Source organism: Thunnus thynnus, chromosome 11 (assembly GCF_963924715.1).
Source record: "Thunnus thynnus chromosome 11, fThuThy2.1, whole genome shotgun sequence".
NCBI classification, from domain to species: domain Eukaryota; kingdom Metazoa; phylum Chordata; class Actinopteri; order Scombriformes; family Scombridae; genus Thunnus; species Thunnus thynnus.
Window position 1 is genome coordinate 2,505,926 of NC_089527.1, and position 13,901 is coordinate 2,519,826.

Consider the following 13,901-nt stretch of genomic DNA (forward strand, 5'->3'; position numbering starts at 1 on the left):
TTTATTTGGAGAATGCATGGCTGCATGTGTTAAGACAGAGCATGGACATACACAAAACATGTTTACTTTACTTGTCTGCTAACATAAAAAGAATCTTATGTGACACAGTGATGTGTCCTAATTCAGACCTGGCACTGCTGTGAAGGCAGGTGGGAGGAGTTGGACACCTCTCTGTCTCGCTGGACTCTCTCTGTTGTCGGACTGCACCAGTAACATTTCCAGTTACACTGTGCTCTGGCATGGTATGGTACTGGTGGCTGTGCTGATTGATGTGGATGCTGTGGGAACTAAAACAGAAGCTCTCCTCAACGTCTGATTGGACCGCTATGGACTCTGGTGTCTCTGCCAGTGGTGGTAGGGAAATGTCATCAGGTGATGCGCACTCATACTCATCATTGGACAGAGAATCCTCCGTCATCACTTCCTCATGCTGGAGCTCCACCTCCGATACATCCTGCATCAAAAAGATCAAGTATCAGACTGATGAACAAGAAGGAAGTCTGTACAGTTAGCTTAAATTATTAGTAAAATTAGTCAAACATATATCCACATATATTCAAATTCTTCATTGAAACTCAAACTCATCACGTTCTTGTGGTGCCACCAATGTTAATGTGGACTTCTGTGGACCTCCACACTTAGTACTATGAGTAGTACTACAACTGCTACTACTACTACTACTACTTATAATAATAGTAACCTTATTTATAGATCACTTTTATAAACAGAGTTACAAAGTGTTTAACAGTAATACAAACAATAAAAATAAAAATAAGATAAGATAATAGATAATAAGATAAAAAAAATAAAATAAGAAAAAATAATGAGTAGAACACAGAATTTAACAGTAAACCAATAGGCTGCATACAGAAAAATAAAACCAAAACAGATTAAAAACAAAGAAGAGGTCATTTAAAAGTTGTTACAGAATTAATATATGGCCCAGGGGCAGCATGTACATGGAACATAATAAACGAGCTAAAATTGGCCACTGGCGGACAACATATGTGAAGCTAACCTTTTGCTCACTAACCTGCAGTGGTGTTGTGTTTGATTCACGGGACAGAGAGGTCGTCTGCTGTCCTGTTTCTTGCGTCTCTTTCCTCTGAAACTCCTGCTGGATGTCAGCAAACAATGGGCCATTCACAGATGGGGGTGTGACTTGGGGATCAGTGGTGGAAAGCTGTAATTGGCTTTGGACGGCGTGGACCCGCCGGCTGGCTCCCACTGGGGACCGGCAGAGGCTGAAGGTGTGCGTGGAACAGTAGGAGGATGTATGACGCTCCTCTGCAGAGGAGGAGGTGAACCCCTGTCTTTGGCTGAAGGAGAGATGATACAATAAACCTTTTTATTTACTTTTACTTTATACAGTTCAGGGTTTGATATAGACAAGAAGAAAACCACAGGCCTTTTTGGTGTGAGGATGAGCTACAAAGTTGCCAAGAGTGCTTTCCATTTGGCTAACATGCCTGCTTTTTTCCTTCAGTCGTGGCTCTTCTTCACATCTCAGCTTGTCCCAGAGGCAAGACCGTATGTGTGGCAATTACGCTGTAGAAATCCGATCGCAATGTTTGACAATATGCACCATGGCCCCATATATATATATATATATATATACACCATATGGCTTCTGCGTTTTTAGCCATGCTAGTGGTGTGGCTTTAAGGGTGACAATGTTGGTCCACCACTTTGGTCTAGACTGAAATACCTCAACAACTATCAGATAGATGGCTTTTAAATTGACAACAGATATTAAAGTTCCCTAGATGGTAGATTCTAAGGACAAAGGAGTGAGGACAGGAGGAAGCAGAATCCACGGAATGGAAAATGAACAGGGTTCAACCTCTTGGGACTATGAATATCCACAGCAAATGACATTGGTGTACAATGACATTTGCTGTGGGACAATTCTGTCTTGTAGGTGGCGCTAGAGGAAATGTCATTTGGTCGAATTCAAACAAATTTTCTGAAATTTTACTGAAAACTCTACCTGCTCTCTGAGATGACTGTCTGTGTGTCCGTCTGTTTGTCTGCCTCCTGGCTGCGACTTTTCTGTAACGGAGGCTTTCTATTGGTTGCAGTTTGCCTCTTCACAGGCACCTCCTTCCCATCATGCTCAGTGGTCAGTTCGGGAGTGTGACCTGTCTCCTTCAGCTCATACTGGAAGCACAGAACAGATTACATTTAGGTGTGTAACAGTAGGTGTATTCAAACTGTTCGGTAGAGGATGTTCGGTTTGGTAAGCAACTTCCTCGGTTCTGTATGCTCCGTGACCCAAACAATTACTGTTAAAATAATTAAACACACAATATGTAATTTCTGCTGCTAGGGATCTCTCAATCAAAGCAATAACAAAGGACGGAGAGCGAATAGAGTGTGAAGTCTAAATAAAGCAGTTTCACGTAAAAATTCACAAAACAGGATGTCTGGTAGGGGCTATGAGCCAAGCTGCTGTTGACGTTTGCTCAGTTTGTTTCTCTGACAACTTAAGATGTAGACATTCAGCAGGTCTTTACCAGGAGCTGAATTATCCACAGATCTCTCCTTCTCTCCAAAACAAACTTACACTGGGATTAAAACTGGTAAAAAAATAAAAAAAAAAAACACTGAATAAAGCAATTCCATGTTAAAAATCAATATTTCTCCGACACTGTTTGGTGGAAAGAGGACGTCCAGGAGGGGCTGCTAGCCGAGCTGCTGCTAACGTCTGCTGAGCTTGTTTCTCTGATAACTTAAGATCCAGACGTCTGATGAGTAAAATCCTTCATCTGGTTAAAAGATACAGTTAAAAGCGACCAAGATCTAAAAAAAAAAAAAGTTTATCATAAAAATGTGGCTTAAAACTGAATAAAAATCAATTTATGACAGTTTCTGTTGAACAACCACAACGGAGACGTATTATTTTGTGTCTATACTCTTTGATAGATGCCACTGCAGCGAATGCAACCACAAAACTGATGCATGCATCTTCTCTTTGGTAGAGGATGGATATGATGCCATTGACAGGCGACCAAATGAAATTCTTGGATTTCTCTGGGTTTTAAAATTGTTGGAAACATTTGGGATAATGTAAGTACACAACTCAATTAAGTATATAACATAAATCTAGTTGATTTAAGACATTTTAATGCAGAGTAGTTACATATTATAGCTTTAAAAAAGACACTGACTTCAATGTGAAAATGTAGACTTGTACATTGAACTGGATTACTGGAATAGTTTGTTATGTTTCAAACAATAATCCCTAAAATGTTAAAAAAAAAAAAAAATTTTAAATCTTCTCTGTTTGCCTTCAGTAAATGTTGCTGTGATATTTTTTACCATGTCAGCGGCCTCCTGTGTGCTGCGATTATCTTTCTGTTCCTTCTTTTTCATCTTTCTGTCTTCTTTCAACTCCTTCTCTTTCTCTTCATCTTTCTCTTCTGTCTCATTCTCGCTCCTTCGCTGCGTTTCTTCCTTTATTTCCTTCTCTTCAACGTTCTGCTGCTGTTTGAGATTCTCCAGCTGAAAACACCAAAATGACACCAGCATGCAGATACATAAACATACTCACTCAAGAGAGTGTGGTTGTGTAGTTTGTGCACTAGGACTTGTATCTATCAAGCGTCTCAGAGTAACACTGAAAGTGAACCTAAAAGCACAAAAAATACTGTGAAGCATCAATACTGACTTTGACCAGGAGTTCATGTATTAAAAAATATGACACAACATTAAATGAATCGATTTAATCTCACAATTATATTTACCAAGGCACCATTTAGACACTTGATTCAGTCAACGCTGGCAAGTCACTTGCAAGGCTTAAAATATGAATGTATATACAAATTAAAATAGCAGCTACGATGACTAAGTTGTCTGAAATTATTATTATTATTATTATTATTATCAGATCCGTCGAACCAACCAATTGTTTTACACTGCCTATAATATCGCTGCATCTTGCGTGTGTGTGCAGAATTGTACACACAACACCTCCTCATTGAAAACATTCTTCTACTTTATGTCTCCAATAACTTGGAAATGTATTTCTGCAATGCCACCAAGTGCTGGGAAAAACACCGTAACCATGTGAACATATCTGTCAAACATGAAAGTTGGAAATTAATAAATAAGATATAAGACCCTATATTAAATCTGACCTGTTAGGATAACCTTCATTATGCAGGTGATATCAAGCCATTGGGATATGATTTTGTTCAATAAGTTTTAGTTTGCTCTCATTATCATTGAGAGACTCTGTAAGAGAGATACATTTTATTTATTGCTGCTGAAATAGTTCTGGCAGAGTTATTACTTTTGCGCAGCTGCATTTTTGTATAGTTATGAGGACCTCGGTTTCTGCAGAGACAGCGTGTGCTCTCCTCTGTACCCACACAAAGTCAGTGCAAAAAAATATTCCATTTTCATCAAAATGGTATCTATTAATGAGCTTATTGTTGTTCTAAAAACATCTCCCATCAAACAGATTGTGTCTCACTTGAATATCAGCACAGATAGGATTCATTTCATTAACACAGCTGATAAAATGTTTTACTTCTAGGACTAAAAGTCGGACCACATTGAGAATTTTTGGCCTGTTAGGACTGAAATATGGGCCCTGATCTAGTTCTGCTTGTGAGGTAAACGTGTACCAGTGTGTGTGTGTTTTGTATTGTGTTACCTTCAGTTTGGCCTCCAGCTCCAACAGCCCGTCACTCAGCTCTCTGATGGATTCCACCATCTCTGAGTGTTTTCTGACTGTCTTCTCTATGTACCGCCGTCCCTCCTCCACACCTGAAACACACACACACACACACACACACTCTTACACACTACTATTTTCACAGAACCCGTAAAGTCACTATAACACATTTTCCACCATTTTAGATTTTCTGACAACCTTCATGTTTGTGCTCGTCTTATCAGAATCAGAATCATCTTTATTGGCCAAGTATGTTTATGCACACAAGGAGTTTGACTCCAGTTTTTAGCAGCTGTCTATGTGCTTACACACAGGAATCTTCAGAAAGATACACAAAGACTACAAGCTGAACAAAAACTGGCAGAACAAATAAACAAAAACAGTGAAAGCATGAGAGAGCGAACAACCGAGGCGGCGATCTGAGGCACCATCCTGACTGTCTATATATTACATTGATTTAAACACACTGAAGAGTCACTCGGATGAACAGATTCATTCTTAAGAGGCGTGTACGAGTGATTTAAGAACATTTCGTTAATTTTCTCATACTTAGAATTTTCTCTGAACTACGAACAGAATTCACCAGCTCAGAGCTGTCGTATGAGTCATGGACAGACAGCCTGACCTTCTTCACAAGGGGAGAAACACTTGTTTGACTTAGAATTATAATGTCTTGAATTTGACTTTGAATGAGTTTAAATGTGATACTCAAATCGACAAAAATAAAATACATAGCAAATAAACTCATATGATGATCATCCTTGCTGCCAATTTCCTGATGTGCAGATGTTTCTGTCAGTAGTAGTAAACAGCTGCTCGGTGTAGGTGCAGCTCTCTGTGCAGCATCATGTTGTGTTGCAGGTGAAAGTGTAACATCAGCTACTGTAGGCTGTAATATTCTCTCCTCTAATATCTCTGTGATGGAGCACTTTGCTTTAGAAAGATGTTTTTTTAGCATCTAACTTCATGTCAAAGCGTTCCCTCTTTATTTCTGTCACAGTGCAGCTGCTGCTCTGATGGAATCATATTTTCTAATTGTTTCAGCTCCTCTAATACGACTACTGACACTGACAAATGTGACTGCTGGTTTCTGATTCCACTTTTCACTCTTTGGGAACATTTTTGTGAATGAAACTCGCCCACAAATGGAGCAGAACAGGTCGACTTATATGGACATTTAATGATGAAATCATTAGGATGAGATTTACAAAGAGTTTGTGAGTTGAGAGAGTTTATTGGAACACTTGTGCGAACAAACCTCAGAGAAAAGTTAGTGAGGTTTGAGAGAATATGAAAATATTCTTACATGAGGCGAAGTGTGATCGGTGGATGGAAATTTCTCAGAATTATGAAGGAAATTACGATAAACAGTTATGTCAAACAAAGTTCACAATGTGTGATAATTGTTGTGGTGCATTTTCATTAAAAGTCATTGGTGTGCTTAAAGACAATATTAAGCTATGCAGATTGATTTTATAAGTTTATAAGCAATAAGGACTAGTGTGATACAATTTGTATTGGTGTAGTTATAATCTCATGAACCATATTTAATCACAATGTACGTATAGAGGCACAGTAGAAGAATCATAATCATACACTGGAGAAATTTGAGTGTGTTTGTATTACATGTCACTTTGCTTGGGTCTGCTAAAGTCTACACCTTTTAAAAAAATACTCTCTGGAGGAGATCAAGAAATAAGGGTGTAAAATGACTAGAATAACTTATAAAAAAAATAAAAGGCCAGAAGACAACTTGGCAATAATGGTGTAAAATGATTCCCAATACTTATATATAAAAATTGGATATAATCAGGTAGAATTGAATATGCCAGTACATATCCTCAAACACCTCAAAAACTGTTTTGAAGAGTTTTGACCAACAACGAGTGACGGAGATAAAAGATACATAATAATTGGTCAAAAATTAGGGAGGGTGGATGATAAGGTGTGACCTAAGCCGACCCAAGGACATAAAAACAATGCCCCAAAGAAAAAACCTTTGGAGCGATTTGGTTCTTTGTAAAAGTGCTACTTGCTCCCCTTTTTTGCCGGCATTAAAGAACACTTTGCTGCTTGGACCTCTGACTCCCTTTTTATTTTCAAGAGAGAGTTTTTGCTCTGGTACCTTTTTCTGCAACAATTTGATACAAAATTGTCTTGATCGTTATGTGGTGATTGTCTAACGTTCATGTATTTAGAATGATCAGAGGATTCTGTTGAGATCACACAGCTTTCAGGGATAGCTGCCTTTCAGAATCAAAGCAGCTTCTCTTCTTTTTTTTTCTGCTGTATTGTTACTCACCGTGCAGTCTGACAGCCAGCTCAGTGATCTGACTGATCCTCTCCTCCTGCTGAGGAACCGTCGGCCAGACGAACTTCTCAAACTGCCGGTGGAGGACAGAGATGGCTTCTGTGCTGCGACACTCGGAGGAAAACTTCCCGACACGAGCGATGGTCGCACTGGCATCCTCACACCAGAACTGATACTGTTAATGCATCATTTTATATATTTATACAGATGTATAAACAGTTGAACAACTCTATCATGGATTGAACTGACTACAAACTTCAAATTATATAAGAAATAATTTCACGTGGTCATAAAAAATATGATGAAATTAAATAAAAAAAGTAACCAATCACCTCTTCCATGGCTTGCTGCAGTCTGCAGGTCATGTCCAGCGTTTTTCGGTGTTCACCGACACTTTGCTCAAACTCTCTCATCTGTCTCTGCAGCTCGTTGATGGCATCCTCTGCCTCCCGGACCACGCCTCCATCCTTAATCTCTGACCCCAGCCGGGCCGTCACACCCTGCAGACGCTTCCTGAGTGCCTGCAGGATCAGACATGGTGGACTTCAACATACAGTCAGAACAAGTTTGCTGAGACTTCTGTTTAAGTCAGAAGGTGGAATTCAAGCTATTTATTTTATCACATGTTACTACTGACATATGGACGCTGACATATGATATATCTCCTGGCACAGTCGGGGGGCAGGGGGTGACTCCATCTCTGCTTTTGGTGGGTGATGTGGCTCTTCTGACTTCACCAGACAAAGTGTTGTTAAATGACACCGTGGGATGCTGAACTCTGGGACTTAAATGTGGACTTAAAAGGGGAACTAATTGTTTTGTGTTGGTGCTGGGGAGTACTAGTGCACAGAAGTAGTATAAAGCCTTTTGTGTCTCCAGACGGAGCTGAGAGTCAGCGTGGGTTGGGGCTGAAGACTACATGTTTGAAAAGTAAAAACATCTGGGGGTGTGGAGTAAGAAAGAAGTGAGGTCACCAGACCTCTGTAGCGCCTCATCTCTGCTGGAAGCTAACAGCTCCAGGCTACATTAGCCACTACTAGTATAGTCCAGACCGGCATCATGTCATCAAGCACCAAGCGCCAAGGCTGCGACCCCTTTTGGGGGAAAGAATCATGCCTTCACATGACAGGAAAATGCCGAAAAGCTGTTGTGTAGCAGGTTGTTAAACAAATAGACATATGAATCCAGATCACCGGTTCCCCATCCTTCCTGGAAAAAAAAAAAGGGAGGCTTTATGGCTTCAAGCTATCCAGAGACAAGATAAGGAGGGGAAGCTATGGGACCCAGTGTCTTCCCATATATGTGCATGTGGGAAACACTTTATAACTGGTAATGTCACTCTTTTATAACTTACAAAGTAACATAACTAGTCTTTACTAGTGAAGACTTAGCACTAAACTTTAATATCATGTTAGTGATGGACACTGTGTCGGGTCATTGATCCTCTTGGTCGGAGGGAAGCTGAAGGGGCATGATGGCTGACCGATCAACCGAAATATTAAGGCATTGTGAAAAAGCTCTGGTTCAGGCAAGATGGCAAAATAATTACCTGACATATCTGTAAAACAGAGGTTTGTTTAACACAAAATGAATGCATACAAACATCTCAAAATTCTCAGCTAAACACGTCAAATTGCATTGACATCTATAGGATCTGTGGTTTTCTATCCCCCAAAAAAGTGGCGCGGCCATGTATCCGTATGTGCCAGTCTGGTCTATAACAAACCACAGTTTCTGTTGGTAGTTGAGTTGCATTATGGGTAATGTAGGTGCCAGATTTTGACAAGGAAGAAGAATGCATGGACTAAAAAAGATGATATGTCTGGGTCTGCTGCATCGATTTTCACCCTTTTTGAAACTGAAATGTTCATCATGAGTCTGCCGTTGCTACCGGAGTGCAATGCTAAATCTGTGCAGTACTCTTTTAAGCATACTGATGATGCATGAGAGGCTAAAACTGGGGATACTTTAACCGTTCTGTTGTTGAATGGAAAAGCACTCCATGTCCACATCACAGGTTCAGATCAGGATGTGTTCGGCTCAGTGCAGATATTCCTTCTGTTTGGAAGTTTGTTATTAAAGGAGAAAACAATGAGTTGGACGTACCTGCAGCTTCTCCTCGTACGCCTCCACCTGTTGCAGCTGGTTCCTCACGGCCTTCGCGTTCCTGGTCCTGTCGTTTCTCTTTAGGTAGTTAAACTTGAGGTTGCTGAAGCGCTTCTTCAGCTCCTTAAAGGAGTCACGAAGCTGAAAAATTAAGCATCCAAAAATCAGTCATCTGAGTCCATCAGCTAAAGCAGTTAAAAATGTTTATTTTTTAATATTATTTTTTGGGATTTTGCCTTTATTCGAGAGTGAAGATAGTGAAGTAATAGAAAGGAGACAAGGGGAGAAATGGGCATGACATGCATGGGGCGCAGCAGTTATGTGGCATGGGCAGTAACCAATCAGGTAACAAGGCACTCCAACAAGTGAGTCTGTGGATTGCTTTTCCTTAATGACCTAATTGTCTATAAAATATCAACGTATTGGCAAAGGCCAATCAGATTTTCTTAAAAATCGGAATTTCGTCTTAAAGGGGCACTTTACTAGTCACAGGTAGTACCATCCAGCCTATGAAAGCGGTTTTTTAATGCCTTCTGTAACAGAAAATATCTGTAAGATATCTAAATTTGGGCTTGGGCTTGGAGACTACGGGTGCATGCCAATTCCCTTGACTGCATCCACGTTTCCCTCATTCATGTCTTTTCCTTGTGTCTTAGTCCCTCCCACTAAGATGAGAGGAGAGAGGTAACGAGGAAATATGTTTTTAGAGAAATGAGATGTTCTCTCCTCTGAAGCGTCATCTGAAGTGAAGTCCGTTTCTGATGACGGCAGCAGCTGATCAGCTGTCAGTCAGCTTTAACAGCTGTAGACTTTTGATGGAGTTTGTATCTGCACATACTGTATGTTCACTGTCTAAATACTAATAAAGACGCAATCACCACTGCAAGAGCAGCAGCGTTATCTCTCTGTGTGTTTGACAAACACCTGCACATGAATGAAAACCTGAACACTGTATTCATTCTGTGGACAGATCAGTCCTGCTCAGATGCATATTAACATTTCTGCAGGCAGAACGCCTTTATTTTATTTTCATCTGTGTCAGTCTATAAACTGTAGAAAATTATTAATGAGCCCCAAAAATATACAGAAAGTGGAAATTATGTAAATATATCTCACATCGAACTATAGTTTATACCTTTCAGCCTGACATGTGACTGAATAAATGATGATAAAGAATAAAAATATGTCTCTGGCTGAACAGACTCTTGTTCTCCCTGAATATATTATTATCAGTGATAAAGGTTAAATAACAGATCATGAAAAGAAAAATCTTTCTAATGAGTGAATAAAAGTTGTTTACGGCTCTTTTGTCATAATTAACACAGATCCTGTTTTTAACTAGATGATGAATCAGAAAACAAATAAAATATTAAACTTGTGAGCAACACACTTGAGTTGAATCTGTTATTTGTCCTCTACTTCAAACTGCAGTGATGTTGTGATGTATCAGATCAGTCTGATCAGCTGCAGCATCCAATCAATAACCGATTTCCAATAAGGGGGTGTGTCGGCCAGTACTCGTCTATCCTCGCTCCTCAGAGCAGAAATAAGCGGTTTGGGACGACTCTCATGATGGTGGACTGGAACAACTTCCAGGGTCGAGGAGCGAGGAACGATAAAATAAGGGAACTGGGATGTATCCCGTGTGTTTTAACAAAATCCCAAAATCCTGTGTTACAGAATGGTTGTGTGGAGTTGAAAGACCTGGGCATTTACCAGGAAGGGAAGGTCTAATGAAAGACACTATTGAGTTGCATTATGGGAAATATAGGAGACATCGTTATGGAGTTTGACCATACTAAGCTCTAAAGTCTGTTTGTTTGTTTTTTCTTTTTCTTTTTTTAAATCTGTCTCTCACAAGTCCAACTTTGGAAGTGCAACACTAAATCACTGGGGTGCCCCTTTAAGATTTTTTTTTTTTACATAGTATTAATTTCATAGTGATATGAAGCAAAGATCATCTTTGCATTTTTAAGCTGTAGCAAGCAATAACTCCTGCTATTATACTTAAAAACTGACTAAAACAATAATCATTATTAGATTGGTTTAATGATTTTGGCTGATGAAAATCAATTAATCTAAATGTTCATATTCTTTTGATCTTGGAGATTTTTCAACTGCCTGTAATACTTTTAATTTCTCATAATGGGCTATAATAGGGTTTGTATTAGAGGTTTTGTTCCAAAAGTATATAATAGAGAAGTGCTTATGATTATATATGTGTTTGTATTTATTATTATATTTGAATTCCATTCCCTGTCAAAGTTCTTGGTGCCCTAAACTGTGAGGAAAAAAGAAAAAACAGAGAGGTCAGCTGTCTCTAATAAAGAATAATATTGAAGGCAAGTTTACCAGAGGGTAAAGATATTTCATCTTATCATTCATGGATTTTGGTCAACTCTGTGTTGATGTAACTGGATGTAGACAGGGATTTTATGAGACTATTTTTGGAGCAGGGGGTCTAAATCCAGCAGGGCATTTCTGTCTCTGACGGGAGGAACAGATGGCTGATCTGTCAGCTGAGGACAGCTGAGAGAGAGAAATTAAGACTGAGAGACACAGTGTAGTCCATTAATTGTGTCAAGTGAACAGATGAAGATGTTGAAATCAGAGGCTGAGGATGTCAGACTGTTTTTCGAACACTGAGGTGGAGGGGGGCAGTTGTAAGGTTGCTGTGGAGAAATTCTGAATCTTCTGAGGAAACCTGGGTTGAGAGTAAGGGGCTCTGAAATAACAAAGGTTACACAGAAGATAACCCGAGACTACCAGGATGTACCAGAAGTAATATGATGAATTTACCATGGAGTACCACAAACTAAAGCTGAGACCATTAGCAAAAAGATCCCAGAAAGTCATGAATTAAAATCAGGGGGTGTTTGCTGTTTGGCTATCATATCTCCTTGCTTGCTTCACTCACGTCTCTTCCTCATGTCTTAGCTCCTCCCAGCGAGGAGGCGAGATTGTGATGGGAGGAAGAGACATGAGGATGGAGGGATTTAAAGGAAAATTACGGTTCAACCTGATGTATTTCCTGTAAATGCGTCATTGCTCCCTCAAGCTCCGTTATAGAGATTTGGGGGAAACCCACAAAGAGACGTACGTCGGCAAGCTGCTGACACTCCTTCATCTTTCCAAATGATTTTTATATGAAAAGTTTCAAATGTCTGTTTCTGAGCCTGAATGACAGTAAACACATTAACTAGCCACCTGTAGCAGCGATTATGGCTAACCGCATAGAGATCTATATTCAAGTCAGCTTGCATGTTGGTTGTTCGGTTCGTGCTTGCAAGTTTCCAAACTGCAAAGATAAAATGACAAGATACACACTACACAGTTTTCACGGATGATGCTGCTGGACAATAGAGACTTACACACTGTAATTCCTCACACAGTTAGAAATCACATTTGTCTTACCGTGTGGAGCTGAACGTTTGGTCCAGCCGGCCTCACTTTTTTCATACAGTTGATTCTGTGGAGGTGAAACAGTCTCCAGGACAACAATGTTGATGAAAATCCATTCAAATCCATTTGTAGCAGTTACACAGCTGGGATTACTCTAATCCGTGGATGCCTGTAGATTTTCCAAGTCTGACAGCAACAGGTCCCACTCTGCAGCAAAAGTTTTCCGATTTAGTTGGCAGAAGAGGAGAGCAGTGACTGCAGGAACACTGCCTGTTGTTACTTGTCTTTCCTGATGGTCCTGTTTCCTTTCCGCCTTCATTCTTCATTTTTCTTCTTTCAGTTGTTTTATCTCTTTTCAGTCAGCTCAAATAAGTGCAGTTGGCCAGTCATCATTGCGCTTAAGTTTTTTTTTTTGTTTCCTTACAGTCTAACTGCAGTGAAATCCAGCCTCATAACAAACCAGTGTACGTGTATGAATATTTGGGTGGTTCGGTTACCATGTTGTCCCGGATATAGCTCTCTATGCAGTTAGCGATAATGGCTGCGACAGGCAGCTAGTTTCTGTGTTCACTTTTGTTCAGACTCACCAACAAACTTTTGAAGTGATTCATGTAAAAATCATGTTTATTTGGAAAGTTGTAGGAGTCAGTGGTTCAGTCAGCAGCTTGCCCCGATGACCGTTGTTTTGTTCGATAAATGTCTTTTTGTGGGTTTCTCCCCAAAGTTAGCAGGACACATAGAACCATAATGGCCACACCAATTTTCCTTTAATTCACTGAACAGGACGTCCTCATTCTCTCTAGCGTCACTTTGAGGAGACAGTAACTACTCATGGTGCACAGCCTATGAAGATATGTGAAGATATATAAAGAAGTTAACCATCCATATGTAGCAATAATTAAGTTGAGAGCTCCACATGAAACATAGATGATTTCATATATAATATTATATCAGTCAGAGGGACTGAACGAGTACTTTTACTCTACATTTTGCTGCTAATACTTGTATTATATGGATGTACTTTTATTTAAGTAGGATTTTTCATGCAGTACTTTTACTTGTAATGGAGTATTTTTACATTGCTGTATTGGTACTTTTACTTAAGTAAAGGATCTGTGTTCTTCCACCACTGCCATACAAAACCAAGAATGATCTATCCCAGGAGTACCATGATGTACCTCAAGAGTAAATGAATTACTCCCAAAAGATTAATTACAGTGAACTACCCCAGAGTACCTTGAGGTCTCCAGTAAATATCCCAGAAGAATTGAATTGCAATGAATTACCCCTGAGGACCATGAACTATCCCAAAGAAATTACTGTGGAGTACTAGGAAGTGCCTCAGAGTATCATGAACTATCTCACAGAACCATGAATTACACCAGAAAGTTGTTGGTCCAA

At 39.7% G+C, this 13,901-nt stretch overlaps 1 protein-coding gene across 3 annotated transcripts in view; it reads right to left on the bottom strand.

The window, feature by feature from the left end:
* The window catches only part of ccdc141 (coiled-coil domain containing 141), a 64,585-nt gene that overhangs the window by 6,511 nt on the left and 44,173 nt on the right, over window positions 1-13,901 (bottom strand). For all 3 annotated transcript variants that reach the window (XM_067602786.1, XM_067602785.1, XM_067602787.1), the window contains exons 19-26: window positions 9,099-9,239; window positions 7,325-7,513; window positions 6,984-7,167; window positions 4,661-4,773; window positions 3,322-3,504; window positions 1,991-2,160; window positions 1,034-1,319; window positions 129-454 (exon numbers count right to left, since the gene is read on the bottom strand). In XM_067602786.1, coding sequence (XP_067458887.1) covers window positions 129-454; window positions 1,034-1,319; window positions 1,991-2,160; window positions 3,322-3,504; window positions 4,661-4,773; window positions 6,984-7,167; window positions 7,325-7,513; window positions 9,099-9,239 — 1,592 coding nt within the window. The remainder of the gene's footprint in view (window positions 1-128; window positions 455-1,033; window positions 1,320-1,990; window positions 2,161-3,321; window positions 3,505-4,660; window positions 4,774-6,983; window positions 7,168-7,324; window positions 7,514-9,098; window positions 9,240-13,901) is intronic.